Consider the following 25,244-nt stretch of genomic DNA (forward strand, 5'->3'; position numbering starts at 1 on the left):
TGGTGTAGATACATTCTTTTGATCGCCCGTTATTGCATTTTAATGCAATGTCATGGTGACCAAAAAAACGTAATTTTGGCGTTTTGATTTTTTTATCGCTACGCCATTTAGCGGTCAGGTTAATCCTTTGTTTTTATTGATAGAGCGGGCGATTCTGAACACGGCGATACCAAATGTGTGTATGTTTAATTTTTTTTTTATTGTTTTATTTTGATTGGGGCGAAAGGGGGGTGATTTGAACTTTTATATATATATATTTTTTTTTTATATTTTTAAACACTTTTTTTTTTTTAAATTTGGCATGCTTCAATAGCCTCCGTAGGAGGCTAGAAGCATGCACTACACGATCGGCTCTGCTACATAGAGGTGAAATACAGATCACCTCTATGTAGCAGAAAGGCAGGTGTACTTTGAGCGCCGACCACAGGGTGGCGCTCAAAGCAATCGGCCATCAACAACCATAGAGGTCTCAAGGAGACTTCTGGTTGTTATGGCAATGCACCGCTGACCCCCGATCATGTGACGGGGGTCAGCGGTGCGAGCACTTCCGGCCGCGCGGCCGGGAGCGCTAGTTAAATGCCGCTGTCAGTGCTTGACGGCGGCATTTAACTAGTTAATGGGCGCGGGCGGATCGCGATTCCGCTCGCGCTCATTGCGCGCACATGTCAGCTGTACAAAACAGCTGACATGTCGCGGCTTTAAGGTGGGCTCACCGCCGGAGCCAACCTTAAAGCAGGGGATCTGACGGAATAGTACGTCAGCTGGCAGAAAGGGGTTAACATCTCAATTCACAGCACTCCAGCGTGGGCTATATTTAATATTTGAAATGAAAGAACACCCCAAGTTACAAAAATTAACAGAAGAACACTTTATAGTTGGACAGCCGCCACCCATATTACCATCCTTCACTGGTGTGTCTTACTGACATTTCTATCCATACATTTAATTACAGTTAGTAGAATTGCTATTCTGTAAAAATTGGCTGAAAAGCATTGAAAATACATGAAAATTAAGACAGTGCTCTTAAAGACATGGTAAAAATGCACTGAAACCTGCCTAATTCCAACTAACAACAATGGTAGAAATTAGAGATTAGATTGAATTGAAATTTTACAAAAAATTTAGATTCTCCAGAATGTTCCTTTTTTTTTTTTGCAATTTGTCATTTTGCTGCATTGTAGAGGGCTAGGAAAAAGGTTCAATAAATAATATATTGCCACATACCTGTCTGCCGTCTTGTCCTCCATGCTATCTGGCCTCTTCTTTCCGATGTTAGTCCTTGGGCTTGCAACATCATCTTCAACCTTCTTCACATGGCGCCAGAAACTGTGGCACCCAGAAGGCCTCAGATGTCACGATGTGTTGCGGCTGCGGGCTTGACTAGGTTTCAGATGACTCACTTCATAATGCCGTCACTCAAAGACTTGCACAATGAAAAAGAGGCCTACTCAGAGCTGGGAGACCTGGTGCAAAGTGAAAAAGTACAAATTGGTTGCGTGGTGGGCTTCGGCATGACAGGTGAACTAGGTATGTTTGTGCCCATTAATTTTGTTTTAAGACCTGGTGACTCTTTTTGCTCTTTAATAACTTTTCTCTCAGTCTTGCTCCTACTAAATATGTCACCAGTAGCTTTATTTATTCAGTGTCAGTTCTTTTTCTTTCATCCCAACTCTTGGTATCTTCCATCTCACTCAATCACAGCGATCGCACCATCAACTTGACTCTTGATATCTTTATCATTTCACATATCCACAATTTTTCACCAAAATTTGAGCCCCCACTACTCTAGTATAAGCCGTTACTATTTTCCCTTCATTTTAGTTCCCTCCTTGTAGATCTAGCTTACTTTGGTCTAACTTTTTTCCTGCATTTTTTTCATTTGCAAACAAACATTTATACTCCAGATAGCTTTCAGTTTTTGCAACGTGGGTAGCTGAAAAACATCCTACATGCTATTAATCAGTTTCTGAGCATCTCACAGCTTTTATCTTGCCTACTGAGAAACTCTATATCCTCTCTTAGGAATATAACTTGAACACATCAACGTCATAAAAAGATCCCCAATATGTTATTTCCGAAGGAGCATTAAGTTGCATGAGGCTACTGGAGAACACCTTCAAATGTATCTCTACATTTTACCCTACCCCATTTAACACCTAAGCTAATGAGAAGATCAAAACCTAATCTTGTATATAGGTGATGACATTTTCCGGCTATGCAGCCTTTTTGGGGTAAATTCTGTTGAATAACACTCATAACGTTCAGCCTCTTTTTCATAGATTCCCCTTAATATCTCCAATAATTGGATTATTACATGGGATTCTATATGATTTTACATTGGTTCATCATCTTCTCTTTAAGGTCTCTACAATATCAGATACTCAGTGGAGATCTTCTATTTAACAGAATTTTCCTGACTGACCTGTTAAAGATGGATAGAAACAGGGACAAGATGGCAGAGAAGATATTACACCTCACCTTAGAGATCCTCTTCCGGCTTACTGGAGAGGTAAGAAACTTCACATTACATCATTCTTATCTATGGGAATAACAGATGGACAGAACTGGAGAGGTGAGGACTCTGGAAATGTCTGTAGTGAGATTTATTAATGTGTCTCTCCATAACCAGGATTACACAGTAGTGAAGAAGACCTCTAGTGAGCGCTGTCAGTCCCCTTTGTTTGACGCATGGAGCCCAATCACGGGGTCTCCACCTTTTCCCCTGAAACATAAGGTCCTCAAAGATCAGAAGATCCTAGAACTGACCTACAAGATGATTGAGCTGCTGACTACAGAGGTGACACTGCTGGGAATGCTGGGACATTATACAGTAATGCTATGATTAAATAGGGGTTATGATGATATCATTGTATGTGTCAGATTCCTGTAAGGTGTCAAGATGTCACAATCCATTTATCCATGGAGGAGTGGGAGTATTTAGAAGAACATAAAGATCTGTACAAGGACGTCATGATGGAGGTGGAGGTTCCCCAGCGCCTTTCATCACCAGGTAATAGACAGTACTAAATACACACAGCCTATTTATCTGTACATTAATTCAGTCCCTGTATGTGTTTTCTACAGTTCCATCTAGTAATAAGACAACACCAGAGAGATGTCCCCATCCTCTTCTTCCGCAGGAATGTTCGGAAGAAAATCCCAATGTTCATCAGGCTCATCAGGTAGATGGAGTGGTTTCATTAAATGTTCCATTTGTGTAGAAGGTTGAAAAGGTCTTATTTTCAGCATTGTATTAGACACCAATATTATATGGGTTTTTTTTAACTGTGAAAATGCCAGGAATATAGTCTTCCATACACAGGGAATGTTGTCTGGATCTTCTCAATATTTTCTGTATATGGAGACTGCTGGTTGGAAGAAAGAGCCTAAAAGTTGGAATTTTACAGGATGCCTAAAGCTATTTATTAAGTACTGCTGCTAAATTTTTTAATTAAAGTAACATACCCTTTTTATATTTTAAATTGTTTTGTCACTAGTCCACTAGTATATAAAATCTAGTTGTTTTTTTTCTGTATGAAAATTCATGGTATACTTCTTTTCAGTCTCGCGATGACTTTATATTCTCTGACGAGGGTCATAATCTTAGCTACCAGAACTTCTCTATGATGAATTTACATGGATTGACCACTTAAGTCTTCCACATAGAGTAGCAGAAAGTTATCACAGTTGCTATTAATAACTGTATAACTCCTGTTTCACAGTTATAATGGATATAACAGATCAGTCTTTCTGTATACTTATAGGCCACAAGTCATTATTTGTTTTTGTTTTTTTATTTAAATCATTTTTGTCTTTTTGCATTTACATACTTTATGCCAAATACATAAAAATGGGTACACTGTGTGATGAATTATCACAAATTAAAAAAATGCTTATTTTTGGCTCCTTTACTTTTTGCACCTTTTTAGAGTAACAAAGTGCACAATCCTTTCAACATGTAATACTATGTTACATATTAGTATTCAAGCGCTCAAAAAAAATTAGACCGGTTTTATGCTCCATTAAAGTGTTATAGTTTAATTGCGCAAAATTGTTATGATGTTTTGAAAAGTCTTTACAAATGAATTTGGCTAAAACATTTGGGTAACCAAAATCATGACCATAATTTTGAACAAACAAATAAAATAAAATACACAAACCCAAGTAAATTTTACTTAAATTAAATGAATAGGTCTTACAGTGGGGAAAATAAGTACCGTATTTGATACACTGATGATTTTGCAAGTTTTCCCACCTACAAAGAAAAAAGAGGGGTCTGTAATTTTTATCGTAGGTACACTTCAACTGAGAGAGACAGAATCTAAAAAACAAAAACAGAAAATTACATTGTATTTTTTTAAAATAATTAAAATACATTTTACTGCATGAAATCAATATTTCATCACCTATCAACCAGCAAGAATTCTGTCTCTCAAAGACCCGTTAATTTTTCTTTACAAAGCCCTCCTACTCTGCACTCTTTACCTGTATTAATTGCACCTGTTTGAACTTGTTACGTGTATAAAAGACACCTGTCCACCAGGGCTGTGGAGTCGGAGGCTGTGTCAATTTTGATGGAGTCGGAGCTTGTATAAAATGGAGCAACTCCGACTCCTAAAATATATAATAAATTGGGTACAGTAGCTGAATGTAGTATGTCCCGTAAATGTTTTCATAAGAAATTGGAAAAGTTGAGAAATTACCTATAAGTATCTGTTCTGTTTCTGATGTAAGGATCTAGGCTTTTAATTGAGATGAATCTGTGCTGCAGTTTATGTACATGCTCAGTAGTGAGCCAGTGCTGTGGAGTCGGAGTCAAGAGTCAGGGAAATTGTGGAGTCAGGGGTTTGTCTAAGGACACCAGAGACAAAATTGTAGATCTGACCCTAAGCCACTACTCGTGGGCAAGCCGTGAGACAAGGTAGTCAGGAGATCCAAGATCAGATTCCAGGAGGGGTCGTAGGAAAGAGGGGAGATACAAAAGAGTGGTGAAGTAACAGTCCGGAGGTTATGTCAAAAGCAGAAGGGGAAATCCAAAAGAGTAGTCACAACAAAAAATCCATGGTCACCAGCAAGATCAGAGACAGACACCAAGCAAGCAAACACGCCTACCGGAAGCAAATTTACAACTGACACAGACTACTAGCAGCTAGCCAGCTAAATACCTTGCAGATGATTAGGAATGGGAGACACCTGAGGAAACAACCGCAGACTAAACCAGATTGAGCTGCAGGGCTGACAATCAAACTGTTCACAACCCAGCATGACCCAGGATAAGATTGGATAACTGAACTGTCACTCACAAAACTGACAGTCCGGCACACTCCAGATACCATAGGGCGACTGTGCTGTCACTCACAGCGTTCCTTGTCCACAGTCAATGTAGAAATCGCTACAGTAATCCTGCACTAGGCTGGAATAGGCTACCGAACCATTGGCAAGCAGCTTGGAAAGAGGGCAACTACTGTTGTTGTAATTATTAGAAATGGAAGAAACACAGGAGGACTGTCAATCTTCCTCGGTCTGGGGCTCCATGCAGGATATCGCCTCATGGAGTAAGGATGATTTTGAAAAAGGTCGGGAATCTGCCCAGAACTACACGGGAGGAGTTGGTCAATGACCTGAAGAGAGCTGGGACCACAGTCTCAAACATTTCCATTAGTAACAAACGATGCAGTCATGGATTAAAATCCTGAACACTAAGAACACCGTTTCAACCGTGAATCATGGGTGGGGAAACATCATACTTTGGGGGTACTTTTCTGCAAAGGGGACACTTGGAGCAAGATTTTGGCCAACAACCCCATTCCCTCAGTAAAAGCATTGAAGATAGGTTGTGGCTGGGTCTTTCCCCATGACAATGGCCTGAAACACATAGCCAGGGCAACTAAGTAATGGCTCTGTAATAAGCATTTCAAGGTCTTGGAGTGACCTAGCCAGTCTCCAGACCTGAACCCAATAGAAAATCTTTGGAGGGAGCTGAAACTCAATGTTGCCCGGTGACAGCCCCACAACCTGAAAGATCTGGAGAAGATCTGTATGAAGGAGTGGGCCAAAATCCCTGCTGCAGTGTGTGCAAAGTTGATCAAGAACTGCAGGAAACGACTGACCTCTGTAATTGCAAACATAGGTCTCTATACCAAATATTAAGCTTTGTTTTTTTTATTGTAACAAATACTTATTTTGTGCAATAAAATGCAAATTAATCATGCAAAAATCATACAATGTGATTTTCTGGAATTTTTAAAGATTCTGTCTCTCATTGATGAAGTGTACCTACAAAAAAAATTACAGACCTCTCTATTCTTTGTAAGTGGGAAAACTTGTAAAATCGGCAGAGTATCAAATACTAATTTTTCCCACTGTATATATAAAAAAAAAATACTCTATTTATTCATTTTTACTCCAGAAAAAAAGGTTCAGAAGAGCAAATATCTCTTAATTTCTTTCGGGGAATATAGGAAGGATCATCATTATGTCCTGTCATCAGATAGAGATGGAACAGCCACTATCAGGTCATGTGATGCTTTGCTGATGCATCACATCATGGGATTGTTAGCAGCACATAGACGAAGAACATGTAGAATGAGAGCTGGGAATCAAGATGGAAGCTGAACTGTAGTGAAGTAAGAACTCTGTGTACAAGAGAAGTGAGGAGTGTGAGAGACAACCAGATGGGGGTGCAATTATATTAAAAAAATGGGAGTTCTTCTTTAATTATCAAAATCATTTTACTCCACTGTGACTTTTAAAATATTTGTTTCAGGGTGAAGATCTGACTCATATTAATACTACAGAGACATATTTAACGGGTGATGAGCGGTGTAAAGGGAAGATTCCTACAGATAACCGCACAGGTGAGTAGTAACCACTAAATGCAGAGAAGTCTGATTCTTCTCAGTCAGTGGCTACTACCATTTTGAGTTGTTTGAGGGTCAGTTTGCTGTCAGATTTTTAATTATGGATTTCCCCTTAACAAGGTTGTCCACTTCTCGAACAACCCCTTTTCAATCAACACGTTTGCCCTGGACACTAACAACAGTTATACTCATGGCCCGGAGTCGGCGCCATCACAACAGCAGTTAGAGTGAATCCGGCACTGATTGGGCAAGTGAGCCTTAGGAGAGCAAGTGCCGACATCGCTAAAACGCTGCCGGCACCGATAGAGAGCATTATTTTACGGGCGCAAATATACTGGGGTTGTCTTAGTAGTGGACAACTTGTTTAACGAAAAGTGATGTTGATAAAAATGTGATACCGTTAACGTTATAAGAGACCAATGATGACAGCAGTCCCTATATATGTTTCCTACAGTTCTTTCCAGTAAGAGAAGAGCACCAAAGAGATGTCCCCGTCCTCTTCTTCCACAGGACTGTTCAAAAACAAAAAAAAATCCCAATGTTCCTAAGGATCATAAGGTAGATGAACAGAAGGTGTCATGAGATTTCCCCTATGATGTGTAGACGGCTGTGATGGTCTTGTGTTCAGTCTTGTTTTATCCACCAGTATTATATGTTTTATACTTGTGTAATGAGAACGGTGGAGATGGCAGGATTAGAGCTGATCATAGATGGGATTTCTCCATCTGTTTGTGACTTTTACAATATTTGTTTCAGGGTGAAGATCTGACCCATATTAATTCTACAGGGACATATGTGAGGGGTAATAAGCGGGTTAAAAAGGAGGTTACTTCCTATGACTACCCAGGTGAGTAGTAAACGCTGAGGCTATAATCTCACGACTGTCTGATTTAGCCTCAAATGGATCCTTGAAAAATAAATAGAATAGACATGGCTTTAGTGCATAGTGTTCCATGTTAAGATAAATGTGTGAGGCAACAAAGTAAAAGATCAGATCATGAATATTGCCACCATCTTATTGAAGTCAGAAACTGGGAATCGAGATCTAATGTTTATATCTTAGCAATAAAATTCTCAGTAGAATCTTATTAGTTTTTGCACAGATATATAATAACAGAATCTGTCTTTGCAAGGCCTCTAAAAGTTACAATCTAAAAAATCTTGAATTAAAGGCTGAAGATTTAAGTTGTATAATCCGAGTTTGGTAAAACTTGTTTGCAATAAAAGTGTATATATAAGGAAAACTTAGCACTGATAAATCTGGTGACGTGTACTAGATAAATGAGGAATAACATTGTGTGTGAGGATCTGAAGTAGCAGAGTTGGGGATCGTCGTGGGATGGATTTATGGCAGACCACTTTGTATTATATTTTTTGCATGGTAATAAATGGGTAAAAGAGGGACAGGGAGTGCTTTTTACAATTAAATTACTTTACTCTGTTTTTGTGTTTGTGTTTATTACTTTTGACTATGGGGTTAGTAATGGGGGTGTCTGATAGACACCTCTCAATTACTAACCCCTGAGGTTGACGTCAGCAGATATTACACAGCTGACATCAACTCCAATACCTTTGCCCAGCTTGCCAACGCACCAGGGCCAGCAAGAAGAGACGAGGCTAAGCGCCAGCAGCTGTCGGTGCTATCCTTTCCTGGTTATTAAAAACTAGCTGAAGAGCCCGGCATTGCCTGGGCATAGTAAATATCTGTGGTTAGTTATAGCACCTCACTTCTCTTATTTTCCCATCACGCCTCTCATTTTCCCCATCACATCTTTCATTTTCCCCCTCACATCTCTAATTTTCTCCCTCACACCTCTCATTTTCCCCCTCACTCCTCTTATTTTCCCCCTCACTCCTCTCATTCCCCTCTAACACTTGTCATTTGGACCTCACATCTGTCATTTTCCGATCACTCCACTATTTTCCCTCACTCCTCTCATTTTGCACTCACACCTTTTCATTGTCACCTCACACCTCTCATTTTCACCTCAGTATATACATGTTTGTCATCTCCCTTATATATAGTATACACCTGTATGTCATCTCCTGTATATAGTATATACCTGTATGTCATCTCCCCTGTATATAGTATATACCTGCTGTGTCATCTCCCCTGTATATAGTATATACCTGTATGTCATCTCCTCCTATATATTGTATATACCTGTATGTAATCTCCTCCTGTATATACCTGTGTCATCTCACCTATATATAGTATATATCTGTGTGTCATCTCCTCCTGTATATAGTATATACCTGTATGTCATCTCCTCCTATACATAGCATATACCTGTATGTCATCTCCTCCTGTATATACTATATACCTGTAGGTAATCTGCTCCTGTATATAGTATATACCTGTGTCATCTCCTCCTGTATATAATATATAACTGTATGTCATCTCCTCCTCCATATAGTATATACCTGTGTGTCATCTCTCCTGTATATAGTATATACCTGTGTGTCATCTCCCCTGTAAATAGTATATACCTGTGTGTCATCTCCTCCTGTATATAGTATATATCTGTATGTCATCTCCTCCTGTATTAGACCTCGTTCACACGTTATTTGGTCAGTATTTTTACCTCAGTATTTGTAAGCTAAATTGGCAGCCTGATAAATCCCCAGCCAACAGTAAGCCCACCCCCTGGCAGTATATATTAGCTCACACATACACATAATAGACTGGTCATGTGACTGACAGCTGCCGGATTCCTATATGGTACATTTGTTGCTCTTGTAGTTTGTCTGCTTATTAATCAGATTTTTATTTTTGAAGGATAATACCAGACTTGTGTGTGTTTTAGGGCGAGTTTCGAGTCAAGTTGTGTGTGTTGAGTTGCGTGTGGCGACATGCATGTAGCGACTTTTGTGAGATGAGTTTTGTGTGGCGACATGCGTGTAGCAACTTTTTGTGTGTCGAGATGCATGTGATAGGTTAGTGTAGCAAGTTGTGTGCAGCAAGTTTTGCGCATGGCGAGTTTTGCGCGTGGCGAGTTTTATGTGTGGTGCCTTTTGAGTATGTGCAAGTTTTGTGTGAGGCAACTTTTGCATGTGTTGCAACTTTTGTGCATGTGGCAATTTTTCCGCGTGTGCAAGTTTTGCGTGTGGCGAGTTTTCCATGAGGTGAGTTTTGCACGTGTGGCGAGTTTTGCATGTGGAGAGTTTTGCGCGTGGCGAGTTTTGAGCGGCGACTTTTGTGTTTCGACTTTTATGTGGCGAGGTTGGTGTATGTGTGGTGAAATGTGCGCTGAGGGTGGTATATGTGTTCGAGCACGTGGTAGTGTGTGGCTTATTTTGTGTGTGTGTTCATATCCCCATGGTGGTGTGGTGATTATCCCATGTCGGGGCCCCACCTTAGCAACTGTACAGTATATACTCTTTGGCGCCATCGCTCTCATTCTTTAAGTCCCCCTTGTTCACATCTGGCAGCTGTTAATTTGCCTCCAACACTTTTCCTTTCATTTTTTCCCCATTATGTAGATAGGGGCAAAATTGTTTGGTGAATTGGAAAGCGCGGGGTTAAAATTTCACCTCACAACATAGCTTTGACGCTCTCGGGGTCCAGACGTGTGACTGTGCAAAATTTTGTGCCTGTAGCTGCGACGCCTCCAACGCTTTTCCTTTCACTTTTTCCCCATTATGTAGATAGGGGCAAAATTGTTTGGTGAATTGGAAAGCGCGGGGTTAAAATTTCACCTCACAACATAGCCTATGACGCTCTCGGGGTCCAGACGTGTGACTGTGCAAAATTTTGTGGCTGTAGCTGCGACGGTTCAGATGCCAATCCCGGACATACACACATACACACATTCAGCTTTATATATTAGATAAAGGGACCCCACATAATTTTTTTTGGATCCCCCTTTTTAATAACCAGTAAAAGCTACCCAGACAGCTATGAGCTAATATTAATAGGCTGGGAACCTGTATGGATATTGGCCCCTTCCCCAAATAATACCACCAGCCCCCAACTGTCTGCTTTCTTTCAGCTGGTTAATAAAAAATAGGGAGACCCAACACCATTTTTATTATTTATTTAATTACTAGATAAATACAAGTACAGAAAAATACACAAAGCACTGATTATATGTATATCTCACTGACATATTTCTATATATCTATCTAACTATTATCTTTCTATCATCTTTATATTTGCACATCTAACACCTAAACATCTGTCATTTGTATTCTTCATCCTATTCCAGTACTGGTCACACGGACCGGACACACGTACATGCATTCACTGATGGTATCACATTAACACACAGATGTCACATGGTCACGGGCCATGGAAAACCCCTTTAAGGCAGATAAATTGTACATTATATGACTGAAAAAGATAAGAAGGGAAAATATTGACCAATGCTCAAAATTTGTTAAAATTATTAATATTACACAGCTGAAACAATTCTATTCAATCATGTAAAGAGTACAGCAAAAGTATTGTCACTGAATATCAAAGCAAAAATTAAACAATTGCAGGAAGAAATCAAGTAGGATCCCAAACTTATCATAATGCAATTAGAAGTCCGTCTATATTGTATTCCATAATACACACTTAGGGCCTGTGCACACGATGCAGATTTAGTGCAGATCTGCAGCGTTTTTTTCTGCTGCAGAAACGCTGCAGATCTGCACTGTGATTTACAGTACAATGTAAATCAATGTAAAAAAAAAAAAAAGCTGTGCAGAAAAATCCGCGCAGAAACGCTGCAGATTTCAAAGAAGTGCATGTCGCTTCTTTGTGCAGTTCTGCAGCGTTTCTGCACCCCTCCATGATAAAAATCCGCACTGGTAAAATCTGCACAAAAACTGCACCAAATCTGCAACAAAAACGCACAAAAACTGCATCAAATCTGCACCTGCGTTTTCTGCCAGGAGATGCAGATTTAGTGCAGAAAATTCTGCACCACATTTCCTACGTGTGCACATAGCCTTAGAATATCATGGTAATTGTCAAAATATAACTAACTTCTCATATCTGTGCAATTACATGCAAGCTGTGGCAGAATTTATTGGATTAATCTTACCCTAGTAGCTTTGGTCTTTCCTGATAGAAACTCCAACTTACTAACTGTTTTATTCTTGGCAGGTGAAAGTATGATAAACTCAGAAGGGCATGTGGTGTCTTCAGATATTAAAGCAGAAGATAACGATATCACACAAGATACACATGAAGAGTCTGCCATTATACCAGATACATACGAAGAGCCTTCCATTACACCAGATACAAACTCAAGCTCTTACAGCGAAGATCTATCTTCTGATCTTTATCATTGGATGCTATCTTATGATTCATCACAGACTGTTAAACAAAACAATAACCAAAGTAATGTTGAACATCAAAGCACACACGCAAAAGAGAAACCATTTTCATGTTCAGAATGTGGGAGATGTTTTACGCATAAATCTGATTTAGTTATACATGAGCGAATCCACACAGGGGAGAAGCCATATTCATGTCCAGAATGTGGAAAATGTTTTAGCCGGAAATCTCATGTTGTTACACATTCAGTAGTTCACACAGGGGAGAAGCCATTCTCATGTTCAGAATGTGGGAAATGTTTCAAAAGGAAATCGCATTTGGTTACTCATGAAAAAACTCACACAGGTGAGAAGCCATATTTATGCCCAGAATGTGGGAAATATTTTACACGGAAATCAAATCTTGTTGAGCATCAAAAAACTCACACTAAAGAAACCATTATCATGGTTAAAATATTGTAGAATTTTTTTTACAATAAAATTTTTGCTAAACATGGGAGAATTCACACAAAACCCCTTTTATGTTCAGAATGTGGGATATGTTCTAGAAATATGGCAAAGCTTGTTACATACAGTGGGTATGGAAAGTATTCAGACCCCTTTACATTTTCACTCTGTTTCATTGCAGCCATTAGGTAAATTCAAAAAAGTTAAATTTTTTCTCATTAATTTACACTCTGCACCCCATTTTGAGTGAAAAAAACAGAAATGTAGAAATTTTTGCAAATTTATTAAAAAAAACTGACATATCACATGGTCAGAAGTATTCAGACCCCTTGCTCAGTATTAAGTAGATGCACTCTTTTGAGATAGTACAGCATCTTCTTGGGAATAATGCAACAAGTTTTTCACACCTGGATTTGGGGATCCTCTGCCATTCTTGCTTGGAGATCCTCTCCAGTTGCGTCAGGTTGGATGGTGAACGTTGGTGGACAGCCATTTTCAGGTCTCTCCAGAGATGCTCAATTGGGTTTAGGTCAGGGCTCTGGCTGGGCTAGTCAAGAATGGTCAAGGAGTTGTTCTGAAGCCACTCTATTATTTTAGCTGTGTGCTCAGGGTGATTGTCTTGTTGGAAGGTGAACCTTCAGCCAAGTCTGAGGTCCAGAGCACTCTGGAAGAAGGTTTCATCCAGGATATCACTGTACTTGGCTGCATTCATGTTTCCTTAAATTGCAACCAGTCTTCCTGTCCCTGCAGGTGAAAAACACCCCCATAACATGATGCTGCCACCACCATGTTTTACTGTTGGGATTGTATTGGGCAGGTGATGAGCAGTGCTTGGTTTTCTCCACACATACCACTTAGAATTATCACCAAAACGTTCTATCTTCGTCTCATCATACCAGAGAATCTTATTTCTCATAGTCTGGTAGTCCTTCATGTTTTTTTTTCGAAAACTCTATGCAGGCTTTCATATGTCTTGCACTGAGGAGAGGCTTCCTTCAGGCCACTCTGCCATAAAGGCCTGACTGGTGGATTGCTGCAGTGATAGTTGACTTTGCGGAACTTTCTCTCATCTCCCTACTGCATCTGCTATCTGCTCAGCCACAGTGATCTTGGGGTTCTTCTTTACCTCTCTCACTAAGGCTCTTCTCCCTCGATTGTTCAGTTTGGCTGGACGGCCAGGTCTAGGAAGACTTCTGTTTGTCCCAAACTTCTTGCATTTAAGGATTATGGAGGCCACTGTGCTCTTAGGAACCTTGATTACTGCAGAAATTATTTTGTAACCTTGGCCAGATGTGTGCCTTGCGACATTTCTGTCTCTGAGCTCCTTGGCAGTTCCTTTGACCTCATGATTATCATTTGGTCTGACATGCACTGTGAGCTGTGAGGTCTTATATAGACAAGTGTGTGCCTTTCCAAATCAAAGTCCTATCAGTTAAATTAAACACAGCTGGACACCGATGAAGGAGTAGAACCATCTCAAGGAGGATCACAAGGAAATGGACAGCATGTGACATAGATATGAGTGTCTGAGCAAAGGGTCTGAATACTTATGACCAAGTGATATTTCAGTTTTCCTTTTTTAATAAGTTTGCCAAATTTTCTAAATTAGTTTTTTTTTCAGTCAAGATGGGATGCAGAGTGTACATTAATGAGAAAAAAATGAACTTTTTTGAATTTACCAAATGGATGCAATGAAACAGAGTGAAAAATTTAAAGGGGTCTGAATACTTTCCGAACCTACTGTATCAAAGAAGACACACATGGGAGAATCCATTTTCATGTTCAAAATATGGTAAATATGTTACAGTTAAATAAAACCTTATTAAACATGAGAGAAGTCATACAGGGGCAAAGTAATTATCATGCCATAAAGTGGTGTTGATTCTACTACATACTCCATAGGTGCCGACTATGTCATGCTCCTGGCAAACGGGAGTAACTGATGTGATTAGAGTTAAAGGAGTATTCCCATCTCCAAGATCCTATCCCAATATGTAGTAGGTGTAATAATGATATTAGAAAATACCTCCAATTAGAAATGTAGCATAGTTTTTTTATTTGCATTGCAGGATCTTAGGTATCCATGGTTATAACTAGGGTTGAGCAAAACGGATCGTTCATTTTCATAAGTCGCCGACTTTTGGCAAAGTCGGCGTCTCATGAAACCTGACCCGATCCCTGTGTGGGGTCGGCCATGCGGTACGCGATCTTGGCGCCAAAGTCGCGTTTCGTATGACGCGTTTAGCGCCATTTTTTCAGCCAATGAAGGAGTGTGGGCAGAGTGATGACATAGGGGTTAGGGGCGTGCACGCCTATGATCATTTTAGCGCTTGTGCGCAGCACGGATTTGCAATGTGTAAAACGAAATTTTCGGGGCTGGGACGGAGGGAGGGAGAGAGAGAGAGAGAAGAAAAAAAAAAAAAAAAAAATCCCCATTGACGTGCATAGGGTTTCGTGTTCCGGCCGATCCTCGACTTTTCGCAGTAATCGGCCGATTTCGCCCGACTCAACTTCAAAAAGTCGGGTTTCGCAAAACATGACTCGACCCTAAAAAGGTCAAGGTCGCTCAACCCTAGTTATAACCACTAGCAACTAGTTAACTAAATGTCCCTGTGTCAATGGTTATAACCATGGATACCTAAGGCCCTGCAATGACTGCACATGAGGAAAGAGAATACTATACTACATTTCTAATTGGAGGTATTTGCTAATATTATTATTACACCTACTACATATTGGGATAGGATCTTGGAGATGGGAATAAACCTTTAACTCTGTACTCAACAGTTTGACTTCTTAGATTCTGCTGTCAATTGTGACAGCAGCATTTAAAATTTTAGGAACAGGATGCCACTTTTGATGCCCCACCCCTACACTATAGTGGTTGCCACTGTCAAGGCAAAAAAAAGCAAAGCCTTATAAAACTCCTTAGAACAAAACTTTTTTTAAAAAAGGGGTCTTGGAATTTTTTTTGTCTACAGATTTTAATTTATTTTTTTAATGAGTTAACAAAATAATATATATAAAAAGACATACGAACCCCTAGAAAAAAGTACCCAGTTCATTTTTGCCACAAAGTGAATATTGTAAAAACAACCCCCAAAAAACTGCAAAAGTTAAGTTGTTTTTCCAATTCCACTGAATTTGAAATTTTTTACCACTTTTAGCATTTTTTTGGTATGTTTATGGCTTTGCGATGAATAATTAACAGAGCAAGTATGAAAAAAGAAAAATGGCTGTTTTTCTACGTGGTTAATCTTGTATATAACATCATCATATATTCACTCTGTAAAATTTGGGTGCCTGTCAGTGTTAATATGACCAAAATAATGGGGTATTTTTGATTATGGGGGGAAACCATATACATACATTAGTGCAAAATGTATTTTAAAAACCTAAAATGCCTTTGATTTCTGAATAGTGTTTGGCATATTGTTTTGAAGCTTTGCATGTGTTTTCGTAACTTGACAATTGTTAATAAATGTTTGGTTTGAAAACTTATTGTAACTCCGTGTGTATGGGCTATCTTATTTTTTCTTTATTCTTTTGATAAAGAATGATAATGCTTCAAAAACTATGGAGTTCAGGCACAACAGGTAGAGATTTTGCTTTTAAATAATAAAGGAAAAATTACACCATAGATTGCGGACTTTTTGGAATTTGTTAGGTCACTTTCTGTTTCTGAAAATTATCCCTTCTTAAGAGATAATTGGAATAATCTACAGATGCATCTCCCAAAATTAGAATATCATCAAAAAGTTAATTTATTTCAGTTCTTCAATACAAAAAGTGAAACTCGTATATTATAGTCATTACGCACAGAATGATCTATTTCAAGTGTTTAGTTCTGTTAATGTTGATGATTGATTTACAGCCAATGAAAACAAACCCAATGAAAACAAACCCAAAAGTCATTATCTCATTAAATTAGAATACTTCATAACAGTAGCTTGAAAAATGATTTTAAGATCCGAAAAGTTGGCCTACTGAAATGTATGTTCAGTAAATGCACTCGCTACATGGTCGGGGCTCTTTTTGCATCAATTACTGAATCAATGCAACGTGTCATGGAGGCGATCAGTCTGAGGCACTGCTGAGGTGTTCTGGAAGCCCAGGTTGCTTTGATAGCAGCCTTCAGCTCATCTGCGCTGTTGGGTCTGGTATCTCTCATCTTCCTCTTGACAATACTGGTCAGACGAATTTGTTGGCCAATCAAGCACAGTGATACTGTTGTTTTTAAACCAGGAATTGGTACTTTTGGCAGTGTGGACAGGTGCCAAGTCCTGCTGGAGTATGAAATTTCCATCTCCAATAAGCTAGTCGGCAGAGAAAAGCATGAAGTGCTCTAAAATTTCCCGGTAGATGGCGGCGCTAACTTTGGTCTTGATAAAGCACAGTGCACCTACACCAGCAGATGACATGGCTCCAAAAACCATCATTGATTGTGGACACTTCACACTAATTTTGTTAGGTGTACCTGTATGTACTCCAGACTTAGAGAGTCTCCTATACTGCATGTGCTAGAATAGCATGCAAGTAGCCTACTCAAAGAGGAAGATAACAGGACCTCTAGTGCCAGAAAGTTATCACATACACTACAAACCAAAAATACAAAACATGGTGCAACCACACATCAAACAAATGGGATGATGAGTCACCAAAATACACACTGCTCTCTAATAGCCAAAGGATTAAAGGGGATTTTAGGGCTGAACTAAAAAGTCTACAGTCACTCTACAGTATATGACTGCAAACTCCCGAATCTTGTTACTGTGCAATAAAAAATGGTCTGACTAGTGAGTTGTATAGGGGCAAAGTTAGTTTCTTGTCATAAACATCTGTGCCTCTTTTAAAGCTTCCTACTATTTTATTTGCTTTGTGCCCGTTAGTCAACCTATTCGACAACACATCAGTCCACATGGTTTTATGCATGCAGAGGAGTACTGGAATGTTCTCTTCTTCCTTGGCTGCAATGAGTTTTCAGAAAGTCTTTTTGACTAGGGATTGGCAAAAAGGGCCCATCGGGCACCAACCATATTGCATTTTTTTTTTGTGCTTACCGAGTGATGCTGTGAAACCAAAGGAATTGAATTGCCTTAGATAGCAATATCTCAGCTGCTGCTGCTTTGCAGGTTGCATAGACCGTCGGTTTAGACCAAAGGGAGTAATGTTGGTGTGCTGCGCTGCTGGTAAGGATTCAGATGCATAGAAATTGATTGCAGTTTATTCCCAATTCATTTCTGTGTTGAACAGACCCCTTAGGGTAACCACAAAAAGGATGCTAGCATGAAGTGCTGCAATGTTTTCCTCTTCGTCCATGGCTCTGATGAGTTCGTGGATAATCTTTGGCTTCAACAAATCAGTTAGTGTTTCACTAGGGATCCGACGTTTCTGTAAAACCAGGGAGTCGTCCAGTTGTAGGAGTAGGAGCTGTTCCTCTTGTCTCAGTTGAGCCTCTTTCAAGGAAGCAGTAAGAGATGGACCTGCCCGCAGCACCTCTCTTGACTCACAGACAAAGGAGGTCTGCAGGCGAGTGGAGATATCAGGGATGGCCTTCCCGCCCTTTCTTGGCTCTTTTGTTCGTACAGTCCACCCATTCCCTTAATAACCTTGGTTATGGCTTTGTATAAGGGCAAAAAAACAGACACCACACTGATATCATCTGACTTACAGCCATGTGATATCTGATTTTCACTGACTAGTTAGAAGCGTGGGATCAGGTTTTTTTTCTTACATTCAAGAAAAACGGGTGAAAATTGGTTCGTTTTTGCATTTGAGAACAAAAGATGTGTAAATGAATAGTAGCTGAGCATGTTGTTCTGCTCTATACAATGTTTATATCAGGCTGTTACAAGAGTAATAGTTGTCTGTGGAAGTGCTGGGTGTCAGATATACATCGGTCTGATACTGATGATCTATCCTGAGGTTAAGTTATCAATTTCTTAGTAGTTGACAAACCTTTCAATGAACTCCCAACATGTGACGCACATGTTGGATGCTGGCTCAGGTGCTGAGCCTGTACTACGCCTGGCAGATGCTGGCTGTGTTATACAGCTGGCATTTGATACAAATAGCAGAGATTGGAGCAATGCTGCATGATCTAGCAGGGCTGTGGAGCCGGTAAGCCACAGTTGCGACTCCGACTCCTGGATTTTATCAGGTTCAGACTGCGGCTCCGACTCCCGACTTTCATAAATGGCCAATTCGTAACAATAAATTTACTGTTGTAAAATATTAACATCGTGCTTATTCAGTTTCTCACCATCATATAAGTAATCAGACCACTTAGAGCGAAAACTATATTTATTAGAATACAATTAGAATATAGCAAATAGCTTTTATAAACTTTTCTAAACTCTTGTAAGTAAATATGCAATAAACACTGTTATGCAGTTTATAAGAAGAAATCTATAAATTTGTCCTCAGAAAAAGTATTGCCTCTGTCAGATCCTCCTTCATGGATGCCCTCAAATCTGATCTAATTATTTTGAGAGCAGAGAACAACCTCTCTACACTAACTTGGGTTGGTGGCAAAGCAGTAACCACTCGGGCAACATCTCTGACAATGTCAGGATACAGAGGAATCCCTTGTTGCACTGTTATTTTTGATGAACGGTCAAATTTCTCAATTTCCTTTAGTGCACATGAAAAATTCAGCTGAAATGTACTGGCTGTGTTCTTTGATGGGGTTGACTCTTCTTCTATGCGGGAACGCTTTGCACGGTCTTTGTGATCCAAATATTTTTCAAAATTAAATTCTTCATCAGTTGATGAGGGTGAAGATGTGGCAGAACGAAAAAAATTCTTCTTGTTCCTCCTGACTGTTCTGCAACCCTTTCATCCTTACTGCTATTTCAAACAGAGCTTCTTTTCCTTTAGTTAGCTGTTGATCATCTAGAAGAATCCGATGCATTGGGTCTACATAAACAGCTGCCAAACGAATGTTATTTTGTAATAGTAGCTCCTCTCTCCGTTTCATTGATGTAGCAATGCAACTTTACACCAAATTATGATATGGCGGAACCCTAGAACAACAACTAACCTAAACCAAAACAAGAATTCCTAAAATTTAACCTTTATTATGGCAATTAAAAATTGACTTTATTATTAAATAGTTATAAAAAATTGGAGGTATGGAATGTACCTACGCCACCCTGTATAGTGGGCTATTGGGTCCTGCCTGACTGTGGAGGTAGGCACCCTACTTTACCGCGGTTGGCGCCCCCACTCGTCGGAGGCTAGCCCTGTTAAGTCCCTAGGGTTCCCTGGTATGCTGAAGCCCTAGTGCATTCTACCTGATACCTAGAGCTTCCCCTACCTAACAATGGAGGTAGGCACCCTAAATTACTGCGGTAGGCGCCCCCACTCAGCGGTGGCTGACCCTAAGGTCCCTTACTGACCCTCTAATAAGGATAGATAAAAGATTTATGTCCCCATACACCACTAGAGCCCGTGAAGAAAAAAGAAAAAAATAGAAAATCAATTCAGAAAAAATTAGCAAAAATAAACAAAAAAGTACATTTCAGACTTATATAAGCCAGAAAAATCATCTTTTTAGATATTGATTAAATAGATAATTGCTTCCAATGGAACATCTTGGATGGCCTATGTATAACAATGTGCCTTTATCTGGATAACTATGTATCCCTCTATCCAGTGAAAAGAGAAAAAAACAAAACAAAATACTCAAATTATAATCAGAAAAAATTAGCAAAAATAAACCGAATAATGTACGTCTATTTCAGACTCCTATCAACCAGGCTGATGATTAACATAGAATACTGGTATAATAGACTATTTGACTAATATGTCCTATAGGAAATCACGGGTAGCCAGGGTGTAGTAATATGCCTTAATTTACGCAGATAATTATATGTATTTAAGGCGTCTGAATACCTTCCATGATACTAAAAGATACTGATTAAAGCATCTGCACACCTTCCATGATACTTGAAGGATATTATCAGACTTCCTCTATTATCTTAGAGAGATATGGTATGGTCTTATCAAATATGCCCAAATTATTAAAAGGGCTGAGAGTTCCAGATGAATTGAGACTTTGATACTCTGCCTATTAGATGGCCCAATGGCTGGGGTCCACTCTATCTGTGCTCCTTTGAAACACAGATATATCGATACAGAGGGGTGTTTTAATAAACAATAAGGACAAAGTAATATCTACTCCCTTATACTTTCAGGGGAGTTATTCTAAGTTATCTTGCAGATATGCCAGACACTCTGTCACCCTGCTGATATATGCACACAGTTGTCATTTGTACGAGGTATACTTATCAGCATTTGGATGTTCCCGTTTCGTCCATTAGACTCCCTCAAGTTGTCCCCATATGATATCTGTATGCAGGTTGTCTCAATAGTCCACTCTCACATGGTCCCCATATTTAAATATGGGGACCATGTGAGAGTGGACTATTGAGACAACCTGCATACAGATATCATATGGGGACAACTTGAGGGAGTCTAATGGACGAAACGGGAACATCCAAATGCTGATAAGTATACCTCGTACAAATGACAACTGTGTGCATATATCAGCAGGGTGACAGAGTGTCTGGCATATCTGCAAGATAACTTAGAATAACTCCCCTGAAAGTATAAGGGAGTAGATATTACTTTGTCCTTATTGTTTATTAAAACACCCCTCTGTATCGATATATCTGTGTTTCAAAGGAGCACAGATAGAGTGGACCCCAGCCATTGGGCCATCTAATAGGCAGAGTATCAAAGTCTCAATTCATCTGGAACTCTCAGCCCTTTTAATAATTTGGGCATATTTGATAAGACCATACCATATCTCTCTAAGATAATAGAGGAAGTCTGATAATATCCTTCAAGTATCATGGAAGGTGTGCAGATGCTTTAATCAGTATCTTTTAGTATCATGGAAGGTATTCAGACGCCTTAAATACATATAATTATCTGCGTAAATTAAGGCATATTACTACACCCTGGCTACCCGTGATTTCCTATAGGACATATTAGTCAAATAGTCTATTATACCAGTATTCTATGTTAATCATCAGCCTGGTTGATAGGAGTCTGAAATAGACGTACATTATTCGGTTTATTTTTGCTAATTTTTTTCTGATTATAATTTGAGTATTTTGTTTTGTTTTTTTCTCTTTTCACTGGATAGAGGGATACATAGTTATCCAGATAAAGGCACATTGTTATACATAGGCCATCCAAGATGTTCCATTGGAAGCAATTATCTATTTAATCAATATCTAAAAAGATGATTTTTCTGGCTTATATAAGTCTGAAATGTACTTTTTTGTTTATTTTTGCTAATTTTTTCTGAATTGATTTTCTATTTTTTTCTTTTTTCTTCACGGGCTCTAGTGGTGTATGGGGACATAAATCTTTTATCTATCCTTATTAGAGGGTCAGTAAGGGACCTTAGGGTCAGCCACCGCTGAGTGGGGGCGCCTACCGCAGTAATTTAGGGTGCCTACCTCCATTGTTAGGTAGGGGAAGCTCTAGGTATCAGGTAGAATGCACTAGGGCTTCAGCATACCAGGGAACCCTAGGGACTTAACAGGGCTAGCCTCCGACGAGTGGGGGCGCCAACCGCGGTAAAGTAGGGTGCCTACCTCCACAGTCAGGCAGGACCCAATAGCCCACTATACAGGGTGGCGTAGGTACATTCCATACCTCCAATTTTTTATAACTATTTAATAATAAAGTCAATTTTTAATTGCCATAATAAAGGTTAAATTTTAGGAATTCTTGTTTTGGTTTAGGTTAGCAATGCAACTTGCAATTAATCCTCCTCTTTGGGACAGGCGAAAAATCAGGTTCTTCCACTCCTTTAAGAAAATACCTGGAGTTAAGTCCTCTGCTTGTAATTTTGTTGTCACTGTAAATGGATGCTCTAGCAATTTTTCCAGCTCAGTCACCTGATTCCACTGACTTTCATTTAGCGTCAGTTGAGGGTTAGCTATGTCTACAAGAAAGGTTTTCAGTTCAACCAAGCGCTGAATCATTAAGTAAGTACTGCCACATCGTGTGGCTTGATCAATAATTGCCCCTTTTCCAGCATGTCTCTTCAAAATTTAGTCAACTTTAGGGGTTCTGGCAACAGTAGCCAATTTTCTCACCTTGCCAATCAGTGCAGCAGCATGTCCTTCTTGCAGACTGTCTCTTATAGCCAGCTGTAGCGTATGCACAACACAGCGCATGTGATGAATGAAAGAACGTATTGACACAGTTTCAACAAGATCATCTAAACTATCATGTTGCTGTTCATCTGAAGCAACTTCAGTTTGCTCCTCAGTTACAATACTGTGTTCCTCTATTTCAAACATTTCTGTGTCTGTGGACCCAGAATGTTCTTCTAGCTGCTGGTCACCATCATTACTCTCATTCATTAGCTTAATAGTACTTATCATATTTGAAGCATTGTCAGTTACGACAGAAAGAACTTGCTCTTTTTTAAGTTCATAGTCTTGCAGAACCTTTTCCACCAAGACCTGGAGAAACTCACTGGTGTGATGAGCTTTGGTGTCTTTTACTGCCAATGTCTTGGTAACTATTTCATTTTTGTCACAAACAAATCGGACATTGATGGCAAAATAGTTCACTCTGTGACGTGTGCAGGCATCCATTTTAAGAAACAGAAAGCGTCCCTTGAGAGTGTTTTTAAGTTCTTCCTTTTATTTAAAAGCTTCGATTACTAATTTTCTAATACTCTCTCTCTCCAGAGAAACACCAAGCTTGCGGGCCATTTCCCCATTCAGACACATAAAAGCTGGTCGTGAAGATAATGAAATAGGCACACTATCCTTAACAACAAGCTCTATGATCTGTTTTTTAAATGTATCTACTGTCATTGTCACAGTAACTTTGTCACTGACAAAATATCTTGCAACTGATGGCTGCAAAGTTCTCTGCTCCTTTGTTTGGCTGGAAGAGCTGGGCACTGGTTCATTGGTTTGGATGCAGTCTTTCTCATCCACTGCTTTCAGTACTTCTGGATGAAAGCGCTGTAAATGTCTCTTTAGATTAGAAGCTCTGGTAGGAGCATTTTTATCTTTGCCTCAATATGCACTGATCTTGGCTTCACAGCATTTGTTTTCGTCTGGATCATTTGTCATACACTGACAGACATAATGTTTTCTATCTTGAGTGATGGTGAAATTTTCAAATACAGCTGATTTAATGTGACGCTTCTTTGACATTCTCAGGTTTTTAATTCTGCATTCACAATCCAAATGACAATTGTTTTTCCTAAAAACAATTGTACAAAATTATTGCCAGGTCGTACAACTGATATGGTGGTCAGTAATACTGTTATTCCTCATGTACTCACAGTTAACTGATGCAAAGTTTGTTGAAAGGATAATACTTGTTACAGTCTTCCTCTTCTGAGTAGCAGCTGTCAGATGCTTGGAAGACCTAGTAAACATCTAGTCTAGAGGAGGAGCTTTACTACTAAGAATTTGCAACACATTTTCACTTTCAGTTTCATATATTGTAAGTAGGGGAGTTGGGGCACCATGAGATTAACCAAGTATAAGATTAGATAAGGGCAGTGGAGAACAGTGACACACAAGAAGTAAGAAATGTCTCTATCTCCAGCAAAACTGCTTATCACTGTTGTTCATAGTTTGATAGAACATATATATTTGAGTAACATTTATAAAATTCATATGAAAGTTCAATTATGAAATATTAATAATTTTTTTTTAAAGCTGGAGTCGGTACATTTGTTCCGACTCCAACCAAAACTAACTACGACTCCACGACTCCGACTCTACAGCCCTGTGATCTAGGATCACAATTTTTTTTGCACCCATTGGCTCCTCTGTGACACAATTGTATGTTGCCAATTGGTTAACATGGCAGAATTTTAATTGAGGGGGCAGAATGGAGCAATGAGCTTTTGGACACCCCACGTACCAATGCATCTGAATTAGTGGAAAAATGAAAAAGATGACTCTTGGAAGAAGAGGGGGAAAAAAATACAAATTGACCCCAGCGGTAAGGGATTAAGGTTCATTTTGACAAAAAGTTAATCAGGTAAGTAAAAAGTTTTATATATTTGATGGCAGAGAATCCTTCACAATGTGCGGTCATCCTGTAAGAAGGCGTTCATGTTGATCGCTCAATCTGACGTCAATCATTGCATTCAATTCTCTCTATTTGTATTCACATTGTACAATGTATAAGCCAGGAAAGATCATATCCTCACCTGTCATCTATGGCTGCATGGTCTGGTCAGCTCCTCTAACAGGGCCTCTACACGCTACTCTGCTGTGCGTATAATGACTGGAATACATGGCATTACATGCTCCGCTCTGTACACCTCAAACACACGGCTCCGCTCCGGGTACACACACACAGCATTGCTTTGTACATGCTTGGGGTGGCTCCCCTCCGTACACACGCACTTCCGCTCCATATACCTTGAACACACGGCTCCACTCCATACACCTTATACACACGGCTCCGCTCCGTACACCTCATAGTAACATAGTTTTTAAGTCCATCTAGTTCAACTCATATCCTAACCTAACATGCCCTAATATGTTGATCCAGAGGAAGGCAAAAAAAAACCCGTGTGGCAAACAGTACTCCACATACGGTAATCAGACTAGTTTCCTATCAAGGAATCTAGTATATATAACCTGTAACATTATACTTTTCAAG

The 25,244-nt window shown here is 39.5% G+C and overlaps 1 protein-coding gene across 1 annotated transcript in view; it reads left to right on the forward strand.

Annotated features, from left to right (window-relative positions):
* Positions 1-16,082, forward strand: part of LOC143766154 (uncharacterized) — a 39,912-nt gene extending 23,830 nt beyond the window's left edge. The window contains exons 2-9 of the mRNA XM_077253619.1: positions 2,362-2,509; positions 2,630-2,797; positions 2,881-3,010; positions 3,085-3,182; positions 6,767-6,857; positions 7,315-7,418; positions 7,617-7,707; positions 11,956-16,082. Coding sequence (XP_077109734.1) covers positions 2,432-2,509; positions 2,630-2,797; positions 2,881-3,010; positions 3,085-3,182; positions 6,767-6,857; positions 7,315-7,418; positions 7,617-7,707; positions 11,956-12,590 — 1,395 coding nt within the window. The 5' untranslated portion in view covers positions 2,362-2,431 and the 3' untranslated portion in view covers positions 12,591-16,082. The remainder of the gene's footprint in view (positions 1-2,361; positions 2,510-2,629; positions 2,798-2,880; positions 3,011-3,084; positions 3,183-6,766; positions 6,858-7,314; positions 7,419-7,616; positions 7,708-11,955) is intronic.
* The last annotated feature ends 9,162 nt before the right edge of the window (positions 16,083-25,244 follow it).

Source organism: Ranitomeya variabilis, chromosome 4 (genome assembly GCF_051348905.1).
Source record: "Ranitomeya variabilis isolate aRanVar5 chromosome 4, aRanVar5.hap1, whole genome shotgun sequence".
NCBI classification, from domain to species: domain Eukaryota; kingdom Metazoa; phylum Chordata; class Amphibia; order Anura; family Dendrobatidae; genus Ranitomeya; species Ranitomeya variabilis.